Below are 21,311 nucleotides of genomic sequence, written 5' to 3' on the forward strand. Positions count from 1 at the left end.
AAGTGACGCTTGTTTATTTGTTAGTCTAGCCACGGTGTTAAATAAGAACCTAGGATTGTTTTGGTTATTTTCTATTAGTTTGCGGAGATGCTCAGCCCTGGCCGCTTTTAGGGCCTTTTTATAGCGTGACGTACTGTCTTTCCAAGCGATTCTAAAAACCTCTAAATTAGTTTGTTTCCATTTACGCTCTAAATTACGGGTTTCTCTCTTTAGAACACGAGTAGTATTGTTGTACCATGGTGCTTTAATTTTCTCTCTGACCTTTTTTAGTCTCATAGGTGCAACAATATCCCATTTTCCAGAGAGAACGGTGCTCATAGTGCTGGTTAGTTCGTCTAGTTCATCTGTTTGTTTAGGTTCAGGCAGCAGCTGAGACAGATCCGATAAGCAATTTGAAAAATTATCTATGGTGGATGGAAGGATTGTTCTGCCTAATCGATAACGCGGCGCAGCATGATATATTACCGGGGTACGTAATATGCAAGTTACCATGTAATGGTCAGTTACATCATCACTTTGCGGAATGATATCTATATCGGTTGGATCGGTTCCATGTGATATAATTAAATCGAGTGTATGATTAAAACGATGAGTTGGTCCGGTAACGTTTTGCTTAACCCCAAAGGAGTTTAATAAGTCTATAAACGCAGCCCCTAACGTATCATTTTGATTATCTACGTGTATGTTAAAATCTCCAACAATTAATATTTTATCGACATTGACCAATAGATCTGAGAGAAAATTTGCAAATTCTTTTAGGAAATCAGCGTAAGGCCCTGGTGGTCTATATACGGTAGCCAAGGCTAAAGATAATAGGGATGTTTTTCTATCATCTAAGAGCGTAACATTTAGTACAAGTACTTCAAATGAAATAAACTTATAACCCGTTTTCTGAGTAACATTGAGAATATCTCTATAGATAGTTGCAATACCGCCGCCACGACCAATCAGACGGGGCTCGTGCTTATAGGAGTATCCTGATGGAGTAGACTCATTTAGACCGAAATAATCATTTGGTTTAAGCCAGGTTTCAGTAAGGCAAAGTACTGCTATTATCTGTGACTATTTCATTTACAATAACTGCCTTAGGTGTGAGTGATCTAATGTTTAAAAGACCTAGCTTTAGAAATTGTTTTTGTTTACTAATAGCAACATTTTCTGTTTTAATAACAATTAGATTTTTCCTAGATCCTGCAGTAGATTTATTATTTGATCGCACTAAACGAGGAATAGACACAGTTTCTATGCAATGTTCTACACTAGTATTTATATCAGTTAATTTGGTGCAGCAGAGACTATGATTTGGACTTTTGGTTACTAGTCAAAAGGTATTTAACATTTTGCAGATGTTATCTGACAGTAGATCCGATCCGAATCTGTTTGGGTGTAAGCCATCAGCACGGTAAAGCCTAGGACGCTCCCAAAACAGATTCCAATTATTTACAAAGAGCAGTTTCTGCTCATTGCACCATGACGTTAACCATTCATTTAGCGCGAATAATCTACTAAACTTGTCATGTCCTAGACGGTACGTGGGAAGCGGTCCTGACACAATGATCGTTATATCAGGCGATGTGCTGCGTACCGTATCGATCAGATTCCTGAAGTCTTTCTTCAGAACTTCCGTCTGGCGCAGCCTGATGTCGTTCACTCCCGCGTGCAATACCAAAGTTCCGACGCGCTCGTTATCGTTCAGAATCTCGGGAACGCGAGCAGCGATTTCAGAAACACGAGCACCAGGAAAGCAGTGACTGTGCACCTTATTTTTACCTGATGTAGCATGGACGTGCCGAACAATGGAATCACCGATGATCACAGCATCGCGTTCTGTTTCGCGAAGAGGGGAGAAGCGGTTTTGTGTGGATAACTCGAAAACCGGGAGGGTCGGAGAGGGTCTTGGTCTAGACCTGACTCGCGTCTTCCACTGCGGAAATATCCAGGCTTCGTGGTGGCGTGTTGGAGCCGGAGTGAACGAGACCATGGCTGATCGCGACCTTGGCGCTCGGGACCGATGCCGAGTAACGCACGGAGTAGACGAGGTCGGAGTCAGCGGGTTAGTAACATAAATCTCTGATTTGTGAGCATCAGCGCGTGATGTTTCAAGAGCCAAACGCCGGTCTCTCAGCTCGGCCTGTCTCACTAAAAGGTCGTGGATCTGTTTCTCAACAGCTTCCAGCTCAGACTGTACCGCGTGCAGCTCAAATGTGTCCTCACCTGCACCAAAAGGTAGACTACTTGCATCTGATATATTCGCCATTTTAACAGATGGACAGTAAGTTAGCAACGACACTACCAGTGATGCTATCAATTAATACTAATTTCTGACAAGCGTCTTAGATATAATCCGTCTTTTAAGTGGTACGGGTGTAGAGTAGACGCACGATAGGTGAAAAATGTTTGTAAGTGAGTGTTGAGAAGACGCGTTCAGCCGTGATCCCCGGGAGTAACCTATAAGAGTATCCAGCGTAGAATCACTAACAGGCTTGAGACACGTCTGCTCAACAGTCCGCGTTGTAACTATGAGGTTTGAGCAGTAGTGCTTCTCAGTGAGGAAAAGTAGAAAATGTTTGTTGTAAGTAAGTTTAAAGAGTAAAATCAAGAATTATAAATCAAATCGATAGAGCTCCAAAGACAACAACGCGTTCAGACGCGACGCATGCGCATTCGACGCCTTTTATGTTTTAAAAGGCGTCGAAAAAAAGGCTCCCTTTGCCTTTTATGTTTTATTTTATTATTCTTAAAATAAATTTGTATATTCGTTTATTTCCACAAATGTATGACTTTTGGAAGTGCAAATTGCCATTCAGTTTTAATAAAGTTGAATTAACGTAACCTGTAATTTTTACTCTTCTAAGTGTACACTTGCAGATGTTTTGTTTCTAATTTACTGTTAGGCCATTAAATAATAATAAGGATAAACAATATTTAAAAAGTATAGGCTATAATTATCTAACATCTTTAAAAATTAACATCAAAACATAACATGCTAAATGGGGGATATCTAGCATAAAAAAATTTATTGTCAGAATGTCGTCTCTCAGTTGTTGAATTTCGCACAGACATTGCCACAACGTTGTCTGTTTGCTCAGCCCGATCTTATGAAAGTGCGAATACCACGAATTGTATTTGTAGTGCATAATATGTTTTCGCGTGCATATGATATTCACTTTATGGCGTGTAATAGGCACGCACTCCACACCCCTAATCCTAACCAAGGGGTTTACAGTGTGTAGCATGCATGAAAAAAAACAAAAAAAAACATTTTTGGCATATAAATGGCACGAGAAATAAAATTTGTGGTATAGATACGCACTTTCATGAGATCGTGCTTCATAATCTGCTACTGGGCCGGCCCTCTGTCAAATTTTTAAAACCCAGTGTGGCCCTTGAGCCAAAAAGTTTGCCCACCCCTGCTATAGGTACTCAAGATTAACAGGAGATTGAGTGAAAATGAGCATTTCACCCCCCCTATAATAAATTATGATATTTATCAAAATACTTTTTTATCTAGAAACATGATATTATGCTTAAAATGTGTACACTCACATGTATATAAGGTGTACGAAAAATACACTATTACTTTTACTTGATGGTTACACCACACGACATTTTTAGAGTCGAATGTCAACCTCTCTTGAAAATGGTTGAAAGGTTTTTCAAAACCACATGAAACCACCATGAACACAAAGGTAACATTTCTATTAACTTGTTTTAAACTATTTTATTTTGGACCGTTTTTTTGTTGTTGTAATGTTTAATGCATTAACATTGCAGGTAGGTTGTAAAAGTCTGAGATCTTTCTGACTGTAATGATGTGTATTGTGTAAAACTCAGTGATGGTGTGTGATTTTTTCCTTTCTGTTCCTCTGCAGGTTCAAAGTCCTGCTAGTGATAACGGGGTGAGTCCTAGTTCTTTATTTCCTATGTTATGCTTTTCACAGCATGCACAATGCAGTGGACTTTGGAATTAATTACTGGTTTGTTTGCGAGAGTGAGCGAGTGTCTTCTCTTCTTCATGCATTCAAATGATGCGATTCGTTGTGACTGATTGTCAGTCAATTTTTAATGTCTCCATGTGAGAGTGACACCGCTTGACTGGATATTTGTAGACATGCAGTAAAGCTTGTCACTTACTGTTAATTCAAATCTCCATCCACAAGCTTTTGGTCACCGGTACAGTTGAATAGATATTGAGATGTTTTAGGCACCAATCTTTGTTTAGTCTAGAGTAGCTGTGAGTCTAAAGAGAGAGAGGGGACAGCTTGTAATTTTGGTCGTATAGTGAGCTGGTGAAGAGCCAGTGTGAGCAGACGGCGTGACCGGGGGAAACATGCGGCTCTAGAGGACATAGAGCTCTGAGACCTGTGGGGAACCTCAGCATGCTACACGTCTCTATAACCAGAGATTTAAAGGACTGCATGCACGATTCATCACTCTAATAACCAAACACACCCTGCTTAAAAGCCCACAGAGCTCGTGGGAATGTCATCATCCAAGTGTTGGTTTGTCAAATGCTGTGTCTGAGAGGTTTTCCTGGAAATGCCGATTCACAAGAAAGTGTAAACTATTACTAATGCTATTAATAATATATTTTTTTAATTGTTAAAGGCATAACAAATTTAATGCAAATATCACATTGTAGCAACTCAATGTATTTAGGCATGTAGACATGGTCAAGACAATCTGCTGAAGTTCAAATTGAGCACCAGAATGGGAAGGAAAGGTGATTTAAATGGCTTTGAACGTGGCTTTACAGAGAATGGTCTGAAAAAGAAAAAATCTCCAGTGTGCGCCAGTTCTGTGGGCAAAAGGGCCTTTTTGATGTCAGAGGAGAATGACCAGATTGGTTTGAGCTGATAGAAAGACAATAGTAGGCTAACTCAAATAACCTCTCGTTACAACTGAGTAATGCAGAAGATCATCTCTGAATACACAACATGTTAAACCTTGAAGCAGATGGGCTACATTTGCAGAAGACCACACCAGGTGCCACTCTTGACAGCTAAGAATAAGAAACTGAGGCTACAATTCACATGGACTCACCAAAATTAGACAATAGAAGACTGGAAAATCATTCCCTGGTCTGATGAGTCTCAATTTCTGCTGCGACATTTAGATGGTAGGGTCAGAATTTGGCGTAAACAACATGAAAACATGGACCCATCCTGCCTTGTATCAGTGGTTCAGGTGTAATGGTGTGTAATATTTTCTTCACACACTTTGGGCCCCTTAGTACCAATTGAGCATTGTTTTAATGCCACAGCCTACCTAATTATTGTTGCTGGTCAAAAAAAAGGGGGTCCAACCACTGATCTAAATGACTGGATTGATCATGACGTCATTAAAACTGAAGCCACCGTGCCACCATATTGTATTCCCTATGGTCTCAACAGCTTTGTGAATTGATTTTTAAGAGAAAACTCTTAACTAATAACTTTTACTGCTATTTAGGAGAACTCTTAATGGTAAGATAAAATGTTTTGTGAAAATGGCATTGGCTCCTGATGTAGGCTAGGGCTGCTCGAAAAAAATCATAATCACGATTATTTTGGTCAGTATTGAAATCACGATTATGTAACATGATTATTTCCCATGACTTTGGGAACGTGTTGCATTTATTAAAAAGACACCTTTCAACAATTTAAAAAAAATCAAAATTTGAACATTTATTGTACTTTTTGAACTATTAAAATAATATAACAGATAATAGCCTACTTCAATAAGTATTTTAATAATTCCCACAGGTCTACCATTTATAATGCGGGAAATTCCCCCGCAAACATTGATTCACTTTAGCAAGTACATTGTATGAGTATCCTAAATTAATCCACACAGATTATAAAATCAAATCAATCATTTAAAAACTTTCTCCAAGACGCAATTTCACAAACTGCGTGAGTGTTCAGCGGTGCTGCGTCTTCTCTCTCTCTGTCTCTCAAAATGGGTTGGACAAGGCAAGTGTCGAAACTACACCCTTGGACATGACGGAATTGTCACTTGCACAATCGGGCCAGCATTGCATTGTAACTAAAGATGATCATTTTCACTTCTTTTTAAGTCTTATCAGTTTAAACATTCAAGCTGAGAGAGTTTATGGCTTCGGCAGGGGCGGATGTGTGCATGCGCTTGTCATTCAGAACACAAGACAAAATAAGAGTGTTCTTGCAAAACAGAACATGGCAAAATAATCATTTTTACTCGATTGTACTATTTTGACGATCGTTGGGAGCCAAAATCAAAATCGAAATTCAGTTAATTACACAGCCCTACCCTGATGTAGCCTATATGTACATAGACCAGATGGATTGCGAGAAAGTTTACAATGTGAATAGTCTCCAAATCATATAGTCAAATGATGTCTTGCATATTATTTCTAAAAAGAGTATTAAAACAAAGAAGGCTGTAAACAGGTGTCACGGTAGGCTGTGCAAGGAAGCAAATGAGGAAGGAGAATGAATAGTCTTTAATCCAACCATAACAGCAAAGCTCGGGAAACAGCCTCTTAACATTGAAGACACTGAACAATGAACTGAAGGAGGTCAGGGCCTAAATACACAGAGGAACAAAAAAGCTAATTACTTGGGCAACAGGTGAACGAAATAATCAATCATGGGAACAAACTGGCACACAGGAAACTGGGTCACACAGGCACAGAACTAAGGGTGTTTATACAACAATGATATGCTTAAAATGGTGAAGTTTTTCCTTTGAGTTTTCCACACACATATGACACCATTGTCAAAACGATCCCCATTCACACGGATCTGCGAAAACTAATAAAAACGCTGTATATGTTTTTGTTGTTTACACGGACACTGTTTTAAAAAAACTTGCACTTTGAAACCCGTTTTCAAAAAGTTCGGGTTTTCAGGCACCCAAAATGCCATTGTCGTGTAAATGAATGGCCAAAACATATAAAAAGTTTTATGTTTTAGTTGAAAAAGTGTCATGTAAACAGCCCCTAATGCACAATTAAACATATCCAAAACAGAACAGAATAAAATATAACCGTTACAACTGGAAACTCAGACCAATCAGTTCTGATTTTTTTTTTTATTGGTCTTTAGGAATCATTTTCCTATATTTTTGTTAGCTTATTGTACTATGAAAATATACAGTAACTCTCAGAGCTCAAATATTCCTTCCCAGTTCAAAATAGCATTTATCCCAGCTAAAAAGACATCTGACATTAGAAATAATAATAAATGCCCTATACCGCCTACATTTGAACATAAGCAATGCCTAAAGGATAAACTTGGCCCAGCTTTAAAAAGAGGCTGATATTTAAGAATGAATCAGTTAAAGGAACAGCAGCAAAAACAGCCTCTTTATCTAAGGCCCTGTTTACACCTGGTATTAAGATGCGTTTTGGTCAATCAGATCACAAGTAGATGAGGAAGACACATACCCATACACCTGGTGTTTTAAGCCTTCTCTTTCTCTTTTACTTTCAATCACTTCTGTCCTGATTTTTTTGAGGAGAGGGTCTATGGACAGGTAAATGCATGTTTTTCAGATCTTTTGATATAATAGACAAAATAAGCTTGTGTAATTTGTGCACGGAGAGGACGGAAAAACATACTGAGAGCTTTCATTTCGGCTCTGATAGCCACAAGACCATGCCGAAAGCTGTGAGTATGTGTTAGAAATCGTGGTGAGAGAACATTGCGGGCTTGGTATGTTTTTCGTCTTCAAGCCAAACTTGGGTCTTCAGCTGACAAAGTTTAAATCCCATCTGATTAGTGCTTCTCATAATGTTTATGTGTTAGTTCAGGTGACAGTATGCAGTCTTTTGTGGCTGTTAGAATGCATTCGACCACATGACCCAGCAATATCCCGCATTTCACCATCTAGGTTTACTATAGACCCGATATAGTCCATCTATGAGTAACCTACTTCTAGCCAAAGTAAGCTTGAATTTGGTTAAATGTCATTTTTGCCAAAATAACCTGCAAGATGTATGATATTCCATCATGTAAGCAAAGTCAACAGTGATTACAAGGTGTTTGGTTTTATTTCTTTGACATGTTCTATGCGTAGCCTGTGCTATTCTTGGGCTATGGTTAGACTTATATAAAATTTTCACTGACAGCCCAAATTTTGCCTTGGTTTAGCCTAGACATTGGGGCTGTGTTTGTACGGCTATGAGACGTCTTTTTGGGGAGCGCCGTTTACAATACTAAAGCAATCCTGTCAAATGTGTTTTCAACTACCTCTAGAAATGGTCGAAAGTGGACAATCTCAAAACATTTTTGAGCCCGTTTACACTTGAATTTAGCATCGTCTACATGTGATCTGATCGACCAAAACGCAAAACGACTTTAAGAATATCTATCTAACTGAATCTTTTCGATTTAAATCAAATTCCGGAATTGAATTTTATTTCAGTTCAATTCTCAGGGGTGCATAACCCTTGTTGTAACATCTGAAAAATGGAAAAGGAAAAAATGGTTTTGTCTGTAGCATTTAGATGTTTGCTTGTTTTGTAGACAAAATCTTAAAATTGATTCTGATAGGACAAATAACTCTAATTTTATAGACATCTATCTTTAATTGGCTCCTAAAAATTAAACATCAGTCTGTGTGTCTCTAAAAAGGTTAAGAAGGAAACACTACATTTCCCATCATGCATTAGACAGATAAGGATGTTGATGTTTTAGCTGGAATACTGAGAGGAGGGAGCTCAAGAGCTGTGCACACACCATTCAAAACACTCACACGCAGAGCGTGAATCACAGATCACACACACTCATACAGCCCGAGCTCAAACACCAGTCCACGCAGCCGGTGATGTCGACTCTCTAATCTCCGCTCTGATTGGTGGAGGGACGTCTGTCAAACATAGGCTGCACGTCTCGATCTCAACAGTTGGACAACACTGCCCGGCGAACAGGGTTACTGCCGTGTCAGAAGGGTTAGTGCGGCGAGAGGTGCGCAGAGGAACCTCAGCTGTTGTCTGGTGCATCCTCTCTGCGAATTTCCTCACATTGGGATAAGGGACAGTCGTCGGGACTCGCTGCAGACAGCATGCAGCACAGATCCTCTGAAAATACTGGCTTTAACTGTCAGGTAGGATGGAGCCTGAGTGTCTCTCCTGTGTCCTTGAGAGTGTTTGCGCGTGTCTGTAGAGACGTGGTTGATTCAGCGTTGAGTTATTGTTATATAACGGTTAAAGATGTGTTTTCATCTTGGTTGTGTCAGGTGCACCTTCATCTTCTTCTACTCTCTTTCTCTGTTTGTGTCTTTTAGAAGCTATTTTGGTACCTCTTGTCCTTCCGCAATTTCACATTGTTCTTTCTCTTCACGTCCTTTTCATCTTTCTCTGTTTCCTGTGAGGGAAAGGAATTATATCTGGTTGTCGGAGGGGGTTTGTTCTGATCCATCTCCCTCAAACGGAAGGGATGAGCTTTATAAGGAGCAGATGTAAGCAAATGTGTGTGAGCTTTTATTCTGAGGGCATAAATAGTATATATGGACCAGAAGAGGAGGACGACAAGGTCAGAGGAAGAAAATATTGTATCTGACAGTAGAAAATATTTAGGTCGATGATGGATGAAGCTGCAAATGTGCGTTTTAATTATGCTGATGAGGCACGGGCTGTTTGTGTGAGCGTCATGCTAGTGCGCGCCACTTTCGGCTTTCTAGAAGGATGCTGATGCTGATCCTTCCATTGCCATGGTAACCAGAGCCATCTGTAGGGATCAGTCCCGCTGCTCTCGACCAATTGAATGGCTCAGATCCCATTCATCCCCCCTCATTCTCTTCAGCCGTCCCAGTAATCCCCTCTCTCAACGCTCACGGTTGTTACTGCATGATCACGCGGTTTTGAAGGCTCACATGCAGGGAAATCTCTTGGACAGACGAACAGTTGGTGAATAACGTGACCCATGGCAGGTGACACGTTGTTCGGTTTCAGCTGTTTAAAGGGTCTGGCGTCATGATCTGGCACTGAGCTGAAAAATTATCTTTTATGGAGATGACTGCATCCAGCAAATGCAGTTTATCATTTAATAAAGTTCCACAGGCAGAAGTGGGTCACAAGGTATCGTGACCCAGAAAACTGCAGAGCTGAAGAAGATTAACAGAAAGTGATAGCATTCCGGTGTGCAAAGGCCGGTTTACTGCAAATCTGGTGGGACTAAAGAGACACACAATTATAAAATGACCTTCTTGAACCAAATGTTGCTGCGTAACACGAAAATGAACCTCATTGGTTCTTGCAGAAGCTCAAACGTGCTGCGTAACATGAGAATGAACCTCACTGGTTCTTGCAGAAGCTCAAACGTGCTTCGTAACACTAGAATGAACCTCATTGGTTCTTGCAGAAGCTCAAACGTGCTTCGTAACACTAGAATGAACCTCATTGGTTCTTGCAGAAGCTCAAACGTGCTTCGTAACACTAGAATGAACCTCATTGGTTCTTGCAGAAGCTCAAACGTGCTGAGTAACACTAGAATGAACCTCATTAGTTCTTGCAGAAGCTCAAACTTGCTTCGTAACACTAGAATGAACCTCATTGGTTCTTGCAGAAGCTCAAACGCGCTGCGTAACACTAGAATGAACCTCATTGGTTCTTGCAGAAGCTCAAACGTGCTGAGTAACACTAGAATGAACCTCATTAGTTCTTGCAGAAGCTCAAACTTGCTTCGTAACACTAGAATGAACCTCATTGGTTCTTGCAGAAGCTCAAACGTGCTGCGTAACACTAGAATGAACCTCATTGGTTCTTGCGGACGCTCAAACGTGCTGCGTAACACATGAGAATGAACCTCAGTGGTTCTTGCAGAAGCTCAAACGTGCTGAGTAACACGAGAATGAACCTCAGTGGTTCTTGCGGACGCTCAAACGTGCTGCGTAACACAAGAATGAACCTCAGTGGTTCTTGCAGAAGCTCAAACGTGCTGCGTAACACATGAGAATGAACCTCAGTGGTTCTTGCAGAAGCTCAAACGTGCTGCGTAACATAAGAATGAACCTCATTGATTCTCGCTCGTCAAGCAAACATGCCTGAGCTTACGTTTACCACAATGTGTGAGTTGATGAATGTTTATAAAAGCCTAAATTCAATGTTTATCATATAAAGCAATCGCGTCTCTTCAAAAAATTTGGACTAAACCACTCGATTCATATGGATTAGTTTTACGATCTCTTTATGAACTTTTTGAAGTGAACTAATAACCCTTTAAGCTTTATGTCAATTAAGATTTATATTATTAAAATAGTGTTAATTTTATTTAAAGTTAACAATATTGTTTGTCAATATCATTAATCATTAAAATCTAATAACATTTTAATCTGTAAATGTGATTTTAGGCAAATCCCAAAATGAATATCCATTTTTTTCATACTTGACATTATATGGTTGTGATGCCTAAATTAAAATTAAATAGTATAAAACTATACATTCTAGTTTTTTGGTGTCTTATTTTTTATTTGTTTAGACAAAATAGTAAAGAATTTTAATTAATTGTTTATTTGCTATAACATGAAATTATGGGCCTAAAACTTTAGCCTAAAAACTCTTAACCAACAATGGATCATTGCAGCACAATATTATATTGGGATGCATTGTTTTGTTTTAAAAATCATGTTTTGTGTGCCATAAATTCATTTGTATCGAATATGGCTTAAAACCGATTTTAGAATCGATACACCCCAACTTCCAAGGACATTAAACTGCACTCATCAAGAAATATTATTGGGTCTTCAACTATGCATCTGGTTGTGTGTCACCATTAAACTTCTGTTGTGTGTTTATGATGTGCTTTAGAGAGAACATCGCCTGAAGGACCCTCCAGGCCCTCAGTTGCAGTTCAGCTACAGTTGACTGGATGTCCCTCCTCAGAGGTGACTCTGTCTGCTCCGATTTTAGGAGTGAGAATCATTAGTCCAGTAGTATCTGATCTTGTTTCATCTCTTGCAGACCCTTCTAGAGTTGCATTGTGTTGACTTCATTGTGTCATACAGCACAAATCTTAGCACAATTCACAGCTTGTTGTAGTTTGTTTACTACTCTTCGCATTAAATGGTTAGTTCACCCAAAAATGAAAATTCTGTCAGTAATTACTCACCCTCATGTTGTTCCAACCCTGTAAGACTTTCGTTCATCTTCGGAGGACAAATTAGGATATTTTTGATAAAATCTGAGAGCTGGCTCACTGCTTCATAGGCTGCTAGGTAATTGCATCTGACGGCCCAGCAAAGTTAGTAAAGACATTGTTAAAATATTCCAAGTGACTACAGTGGCTCAACCTTAAGTTTATCAAGTGACGAGTATACTTTTTGTGTAAACCCCCCCCCCCCCCCCAAAAAACGACTTTATTCAACTATTTGTTTTCTTCCGTGTGGGCCTCAGTCGTGAGTTCACGAGAGCGCCACGCGCGAGAACCGAAAAGATAGGTCAGCCTATGAAAGAGTGAGCCAGCTCTCAGATTTCATCAAAAATGTCTTAATTTGTCCTCCGAAGATGAACGGAAGTCTTACAGGGTTGGAACAACATGAGGGTGAGTAATTACTGACAGAATTTTAATTTTTGGGCTAACTAACCCTTTAAGTGTCCTTGATGAACCATGAGCGTAAACCAATACGGCATCAATCTCAGACATTAAAGTCGCACATTACCACTCACTTGCTCAGGATGGAGCAGAAAAGCAACATCTGTCATGCGCACCATATAGAAATGACTCTTTTATCCGCTATTAACCGTTTCCATAAGGCTGTTATGATCTAATGCTGGGTCTGATTTCATAAAAAACATGCAACATTTGATGACAGATTATACATCCACGAATCCTCATAATGCCTGTTTGTCTCAGCTCTATTCGAGGCTTGCGTTATTAGCGGAAGCAGTTGACCGAAGTCTCCTTAGATGCAGAGAGAAGACTTTGAGAATGTCATCATGGCTAAAGAACGGAGATGTTAGTGCAAATTCAGACTGTAATTCTTACCGGATGGCACAAAAGAGCCTTTCAGAGCAGAAAATCTTCCTATTCAGTCTAATGTCTAATGAGATCCATTGCTATTCAGGAATGCTGTGTGAATATACATACAGTAAGTTAATGGATGCTGTTTAGAGAATACGCACAGTTCTGGCACTGGAATTTCCTGTAAGATGTCCAATCTGTCGGGACTACAAACTAAAGGAGTAAATATATAGGAGCTTAATGCATTCACAACAACATTTGTCTTTTATTTATGTTGATTTGTTTAGTTCAGCATTGTTTGAAGAGAGAGGCAAATGTAGGTAGTATGTATCTCGGCACCAACATTCAAAGTGTCCCGTCTCCATCTTTTTCTGCCTTCTTTCCTCGCTCCTCTTATGCTTTTAACAGTGGCCTTCTTTGTCAACGTTTAATGGGGCATGAGGACAGCAAGTGGGTGACACTGAAAGGATGAAGTGCTGGAGATACTCTCCGGCTGCTGGAGCAAGATAGGCAGCCGTTATCTTCAAGTTCTGGGAGATGCTGGACAGCAAAGAATCCGACAGAAAACGAATCATTGTTATATAGTTATTGTTCGACTGTCTTGTATGCCTGACTGCGGCGTACAAGCACAATAAAAACAGCAATGTAAGATGACCCAGGCTCTTGGCCGTCGTGGCTTCCTACCACAGTAACAATAGTAAAACTTGAATACATTAGCACATCTATGAACGTTTTCTGCCTGAGTCCTCTCAGATTGGAGGTGAAGACGACAACACTACTCACAGGTCACTTTATTTGTCAAATAAAAAATGTGGGGTAATGCAGCATTGTTTTACTTGGTAAAAACAATATAATAGCTTTGTTATTGTTTTGAATAAGCGATCTCTAGCGTCAAAACTTACATACTGTGCCTTTAATTCATACTGTGCCTTTAAGTCTTTAGCTTTATATAGTCAACAAACAATGAAAAACAAAAGAAAATTAAAGAAGCGACTAATTTTACTTTCCTGATCTGACTTATTTCCAGGAGAAACATGATATTCAGTGAGACTAAAATTTAGGACTTGATATTATCTGTTGGGAATTGATTGTATTATGAAAAGTGGGCATTACATACAAGGGCGTAGATTTGGTTTGAACATTGGGGGGGTTGAAGTTTGGGTCTGCATATTTTTCATGTGATCATGGTATAAATATCGGGGGGGTTGTAATGCATAGATTTAAATATTGGGGGGGTTATCTCCCCCCCAACCCCCCCCACAAACTACGCCCCTGATTACATACCATAATAGAGTCAGGTGTTTCTAGGAGAGGGGTTGAAAATGAATAGTGATCTGTGTTGTCAGTCTAAATGTTTAGATTGTATAGACAAGTTTTGTTTTTAATATTCGGAATAACATGGATTGATGAATTGTGCACAAACAGTGAAAATATGGTAAATATATATATATATTTTTTTTATTTCATGTTGGCTTGAGCAACATTCATGTCTTTAAGCCTGTGCAAATGCTATGTTTGTTTGTGTTTCTGGAAGACAGGGAGTAAAATCTGTTTTTAAGTATACAATGAGGTCAAGACGGATTTATTTCAATATTTAATGGAAAAACTGCAGTGGGATTCATCGCTGTTATAGTGAATCTTTTTAACATCCCATTGAACTGCACTTTATTTTCTCACACAGTTACATTCAGTATTTTCCAAATTATTCTGATCCTTTGTGATTTTGCTATGGCTGTTAATTTAATATGTTGATTTAATTTTAAAAACATTATACAAAATACAGAAATGAACCGTGCTCCCTGAACTGTACATGAAATATTGAATTGTGTGATTAATTGCAATCAATTTAATTAATCTCTTAATATTATAGAATTAATTTGATTAAAATCTAAATCAATCGACAGCCCTAGTTTTTATATAACAAAAGAAAAAGCTCTAAATTGCTCTGCTCTACATGAAACCGGCAAATGAGAGTGACCCCAATCCCTCCCCCACCCCATGTGTATGTAAATTTGTGTCCACATGTGCGAATCAGCTTCATCGTTATTCAACCCGAGCAGCCGCGGTCATGTGACTCTGAACCCGGCAAGCTGCTGAGGCTGAGAGGGACCGAACGAGAGAAGGACATAAAATGGATTGCAAAGAGAGGGAAAAAGAAGTGTGAAAGATTAGGGATGACAGAGCGATAGCAAGCCAGGAAGGACAGGACGAGGGGGATCTCAGATAATCTCAGATATAATGTCACACCTCAGCTGCACACAGGAAGATGCTTATTAATATAAAGAGGATCAGTCCTGCGGGACACACTGTTAGCTTTCATTAGTGAGGTCTGAACACACAAGGGGGTGTGAGTGTGTGTGTGTGTGTTTGCACAGGTGTTATCTCGATCAAAACAATGTCAACAGTTTTCCCCCCTCCATGTCTATAAGAGTAACCCCTCGTCATGTGCCGTTCTAATGGCGTGTTCGACAGACGTGCTAATGAGTTATCCGAACATCTGTGTGCACGTGTGTCCTTCATCTCTCCTCCAAGAACAAGATGGAGAGATGAGGGCTCATTTTGATGACATCACAGCCAGACTGAATGGAGCTTCCCATGAGTCTGCTGGGCTGAGTTGCCATGGTAATCTATATAGTTCATCCTGGATTCCCATTTATGGTTTCCTTGCAGGCATGAGTGCTCCGCCACCACCTCAGACCACACACGCACACACACACGCATGCATCACAGCTCAAGAAAATGACTCACCATGGCAGTGATGCTCTGAGATTGTTTCTTTTATTAGGCAAGCATCACTATTACTGATGCTGTGCTTAAACACTAGTGAATTTTGGTGCAGACCTGAGTCGCATAGTGTATAAACTCACTAATACCCACTTAGGAAACCTAAGCAACCTTATACGTCCTGGATGTAATAAATGTAATAATCTAGTTGGAGTTAATCAGTACCACCTTCATGTAATTAAGAAATTAAGAGTGCTTAGAGTTTGATAGGCATGTCAGATGGGCAACAATCGGGATCCGGAAGTAAAAACTCTATTTTGAACGATAACTTTTAAACCTTTAAAGACAGACCTACTGTGAGCTTTGAAGTTGTTAATCCGTAGTATTTGCTTCTGTTGAAGCCGTCAGCCCGGATTATTTCAGTTTATTTTTTTAAATAATCGTATGTAACAGCGGAATTCCTGGTGAAAAACTACATTACCCATGATGCTGTACAGAAAATGGGACCAAACGGTGAGTCGGAAAAAGCACCAAAATTGAAGCAACGCAAATGACATATTCAAATCGATCTCTCTAAACTCTCAAATACTTAAATATTTTATTTGTGTTTGCATATTTTGCAATAAAGTTAAAATGTATTGTTTTATGTACATTTGTACAAGAAAAGTTTAATATTTCTCCATAGTTTTATATTAGATTATACTGATTAGCTATGTGCTTCATGGATAGTTCTTTCCCTCACTAAAACCTTTTAAGTACACAGCCTTCCTTTGTCATTTTGTCCGATTTTCAAATACTTTGTTGCTTCAAATCAAAGTTTGTAATGCTATGATTCACCTAGTAGCTGATTGGCTTGGTTCATGGCTTAGCCTATAACTCTTTAACAAAGACTTTTTAAAAATCCCTATGGGAAAAAAGAATGGAAAAAATACATCCGGAGCCAACGCCGCTGAAAAAGGTGGCAGGAACTGTTGAACTCTAGGGTTAATATGAAATCTTATGATTCCTTGTTTCCAAATATTTCCACTGTTGTTGTCAAACCAACCAAACTTGCACCATATGCTGATCTCTCCCATGATCCCTTTGACTTTCTCACATTGACTCTCGTATGTATGTTGGGATGTTCCAGCACACAATTATAATATTTTCCCATGTGGTCTGTGTCTCATCCGGCCTGAGTTCTCCTGGTCTTTTGTGCTGTGAACAATCTTGTCTTTCTCTTCTTATGTCGTCCATCCATAATGCCATCGTTCTTTCTGCACTCATGTACAAGCGGATCATCTTGCAGTCATCGGTCCTTTTAAAATGAATTGCTTTGGTTCTGCTGTGAGCCGTAGCCAGATGTTACTCTAAAGACATGCTAGTGATTATGTGTGAGCGGTTATTTACCCTGCTAAAGAGAATGAATGAGTACTCCATCTATTCTGGACTGTGGCTGATTTGAATTCTGAGCCACAGGCTAGTGAGACTTTGGCTTCACAGGGGACCAAAACAATGTCATTTATGTTCTGGGGACAACTAGCGGCAGGCCACATTAGTCGTCATGGAAACTGTCAGCCAAGGTTAGGCTCAGGCAGACGGATGCTTATTTTGGGATGTCATCCATTGGTGGTGTGAGAAGGAACGAGGGTCTGTCTGTTATGGCCTCAGTGGGGCATTTATTAGGAGTAAATGATACAACATGTATATCATTAAGTGTATATTTTGCCCTGGAGACATGAATGGACCGGTGTTGAATGTATGTGACATCAGTAAACCAAAGACAATCAGGGGAAAGGATTCTGAGTGGTCCTGTTTGAAATAAAATAGATTACTGAAGAATGAGAATGAAAACACTTCAATGAGCTTGTGGTGTCCAGCAATTGCTTTTAAAAAAAAAAGTCCTTTCATTCGTGACTCATAGCGTCCAACTCCAAACCTCCCACCTATGTGCATTTGTTAAAAGTGCTTGCATGGTTCAAAACAAGTCAAGTATGGCTGCAATGACTAACCAATGAATCTGATAATAGCATTAATGTATATAGTATGTATACCTGTACACACCTTTTCAAAAGTTTGGAGTCATTAAGAAATTCATTATTTTGTTCAGTAATGATGCTTAAATGGATCAAAAGTGACAGTAAAACGTTTATAATTTCACAAAAGATTTCTATTTCAAATAAATGCTGTTCTTTTGAGCTTTCTATTAATCAAAGAATTCTAACAAAATGTATGGTTTCCACAAAAATATTACTGTAAGCAAGCGCAACTGTTTTCAACATTACTAATAATGAGAAATGTTTCTTGAGCAGCAAATCATCATATCTTGTTTTTTACTGTATTTTTTTTATAAAAAAAATGCTTCGGTGTGCATAAGAGACTTCTTTTAAAAACATAAAAATAATCTTACAGACTCAACTTGTTTATATGTATATGTAGGCTTTAGGCTTAGGCTTGATATGGACTGTACGACGAGTTAAGGCCCTTTCACACTGGATGCGCAACGAAAAAGCGAATAGTTCGTGTGCGAATAGTTCGCGTCAAAACCCATCACATGAGCCGCGTAAACACGGTCTCTATCTCTATCTTTGACGATTAGCTTTCTATCCCAAATGTAGTTTAGCCTGCTAGCCTACACAGCACAGGACTATACAACAACTAAAACTATCACACAACATTCTCACAGTCGTGATAACCGAGTTGGTTGGCAATGCTACGCCACACAATCATTGTCCTTGTAGTATATGATTGGCTGAAGTCTTTTCTGTCGCCGCAAAAGAAAAAAAAAAATCGACATCGAAACAAAAAAAAAAAAGTTGTTTTTTCGCCGTAGCACATTCGCGTTCGGTGTGAAAGCACTCATTACACAAACAGCTGATCAAAAAATAAAACCATCGCGCGAATTATTCGTGCGTAAAAATCGCGTCCAGTGTGAAAGGGCCTTTAGGCTGCGTTTACACTCTACACCGATCAAGCAGATCGGATCATAAGCCAATCAGGACACAGCGCGTTTACACCTGTCCACATCAAGTGGCTTCTGTTTCTGGATAACAGATCGGATCTCGCATTCCCGCAAAAAAGAAAAGAAAAAGGAATGCTCCGGTGCAAAGTCAACCTGAAGTGGTGGGTTTTCTTTTAAAAACAGTTTTCAGTCGGGGGACATTTTACAAATCTCGCAAAATGAGGAGGATGAAGAGGCTGCAAGTAGTACTAATAATGTGGATAGATGCCGTAATGGAAACGGTACAGAGAAACGTATCCGAGAACGTTGCCAGCTGTGGTAGGAAAAATGCGTCCTCACAATGCGTCCTCGACTACCTCCGAACCTGGACGCGCTTATCGGATATCATTCCGATCAGAAACACGTTTACACTTGTCTTTTTAATGTGTATGTGGACAACATCCGGATACAGGTCGCATGTTAATGTCAAGTGTAAAACGCAGCCTTATTTGTCAGTGATCATCTATAAGAGAACATGAATTTGTATGTGTGACTATGTGTGTGTTTAAACATTGTGCTTTGTTTTGCAGCGAAACGATGAGGAAGCTGTGCTGGACAGGGGTGGAACTCGTTCCATGCTCAACACGAATTTCGAGAAAGAGGAGCTTGAAGGTAATTTAAGCTCACACACTCCAAACCTATGAGTCAAACACACTGCCTGATGAATTATTATTATAAAAAATAAATTATTAAATGCTAAAAACATTAATTTAAGTTTGTTAAATCAGCACAAAATATTCAGAATAATACTACATTTTTGTGCAATTGTTGCATGTTGCGACTCACTTATAGCAATTTTATAGCAGTAGAACCTTTCACTCACAGCAAAAATTACAACAAATTATTTCTAAATTATGTATGTGTAGTCTAAAGGCCTCTGGTGAGTAAAATGAGTAAATTCCCCAATATTACACCAGTATTATTTATCAAAGCAGTATAAAGTTGATTCTGGACATTAATAGCTCCAGAAGAGCATGTGTTGTGCACAATGCTGGGTAACTGATAACATGTATTCTGGATTATTTAATCCGATTCCAAAAATTAAGTACTTTTAATTATATTACATTAATAATTCATTGATTCTCCCTACAGTACCTGTACTACTTATTTTTTATCTTTTAAATTTTGCTTTCTAAAAAAAGACTACTGCTTATGTACATTCAGAAGGTCTTCCAGGTTTGTGGGATTGCACACACAGACCAGCCACTAGTCATGTGCCGATCATTGAAATCCGAGACCCATGCACACAGCATTTGATCTCAACATTGCATATCTAATCAGCTCCCGATGAACACATTATTTATTGTTTGAATTATCACTCAGTGAGTCATTTAAACATGTTTTACTGTCTTTGGAAGGCTTTTGTCTTTTAAACACGTTAAAATGTACAAACAAACTCACATAATTTCATATTTACATGCAATACAGGAATTCCCCAACTTGTTTTCAGCTGAAAATAAGAATGATAATAATTCAAATCAATTAAAATAAATAAAATGCAGTTCACGGTTCTATGATGTAATTTAATGATAACATGACATGCAGGCAAACAAACAATTTTTTAAATATCTTTTTTAGTAAGTGTTTTATTTTGATTTTACATTTTGAATTACTCAGTGATTTAATTACTTAGTAGCTTTTCATTAAACAAATCCCCTGCTAGTCCATCACGGACCTGGGGTAAACCCAGACTGGAATTTATATATTTATTCAGTAACTGACTAAAATTGGTAAGTAATATACCCAGCACTGGTTGAGCACCAAAGTCACTTTAAAAAGGCATTTAGCATTTATTAAACTCATAGATGCCAACATACAAGCTCAAAAACCCATAGTATAATGCTGCCCTTATTTTCAGAGAACAGAGAGTAGAGAGGAAATGAATCCAGTGTTTGACATTAGCTGTTCTTAGTCCTGAGGAAATATTCCATTTAGAGAAACATTTCATTCCAGTTTACACACACACGCACACGCACACACACGCACTCGGAGCCAAAGAGTGTGCCTGAAGAATGTTTCATCCTTATCCTTACTTAACCCTTGTGAAGACCCCATAATTTCAGAGAAAGAGTGTGTGTCTGTGTAACATTTTTATTTTTATGTTTAATTATTGTTACCAACATGTTATGGTTCCTTTTAAAGGTCAGTTTTTGTCATTTCTGTCAGTTAATTAATTATTCTTCTCCTCAAATTATTTTAAGATGTTCCTCTGACCTAATCAAAACCAATTAGACAGTATTGAAGCTTTACCCATGTGTTTTACCATAAATGATGCATCCGTGTGTCCGATGTATCCGTGCTAGTAACATTGTTTCTGTTTGCAGTCAGTTTGCCCCAGAAACTATACAAAGACTATATATATATATATTTTAAGTATATCTGTTCTTCAAATAGCCTCTCAGACCCAATAGAGAATCTGAGGTTTTTGGATTTTAGTGGGTTAAAATGTGTTAAAGGTATTAGTAGACATGTAGTTGCAAAGTTGCTTATAGTCAGTATAATGTCTGTTGGAGGATCATCATAATAAAGAGATATTAAGCTGACAGTGTATTAATACTCTAATGAGAGTTAGTTGACATCTAGTTGCAAAGTTACTTATAGTCAACAGAATGTTCAAAAGGGACCATTAAAATAAGTGTTAACATCTTTCTTTCTTTTGTGGAACACAAAGGAATATGTTTTGA

General features: G+C 38.8%; 1 protein-coding gene across 4 annotated transcripts in view; it reads left to right on the forward strand.

Annotated features, from left to right (window-relative positions):
- slc4a10a (solute carrier family 4 member 10a) overlaps positions 1-21,311 on the forward strand; it is a 58,538-nt gene that overhangs the window by 9,504 nt on the left and 27,723 nt on the right. For all 4 annotated transcript variants that reach the window (XM_081358179.1, XM_081358180.1, XM_081358181.1 and 1 more), the window contains exons 2-3: positions 3,873-3,899; positions 19,158-19,239. In XM_081358179.1, the coding sequence (XP_081214305.1) occupies positions 3,873-3,899; positions 19,158-19,239 (109 nt within the window). The remainder of the gene's footprint in view (positions 1-3,872; positions 3,900-19,157; positions 19,240-21,311) is intronic.

The sequence above is a fragment of the Scardinius erythrophthalmus genome (assembly GCF_964197995.2).
Source record: "Scardinius erythrophthalmus genome assembly, chromosome: 25".
NCBI classification, from domain to species: Eukaryota; Metazoa; Chordata; class Actinopteri; order Cypriniformes; family Leuciscidae; genus Scardinius; species Scardinius erythrophthalmus.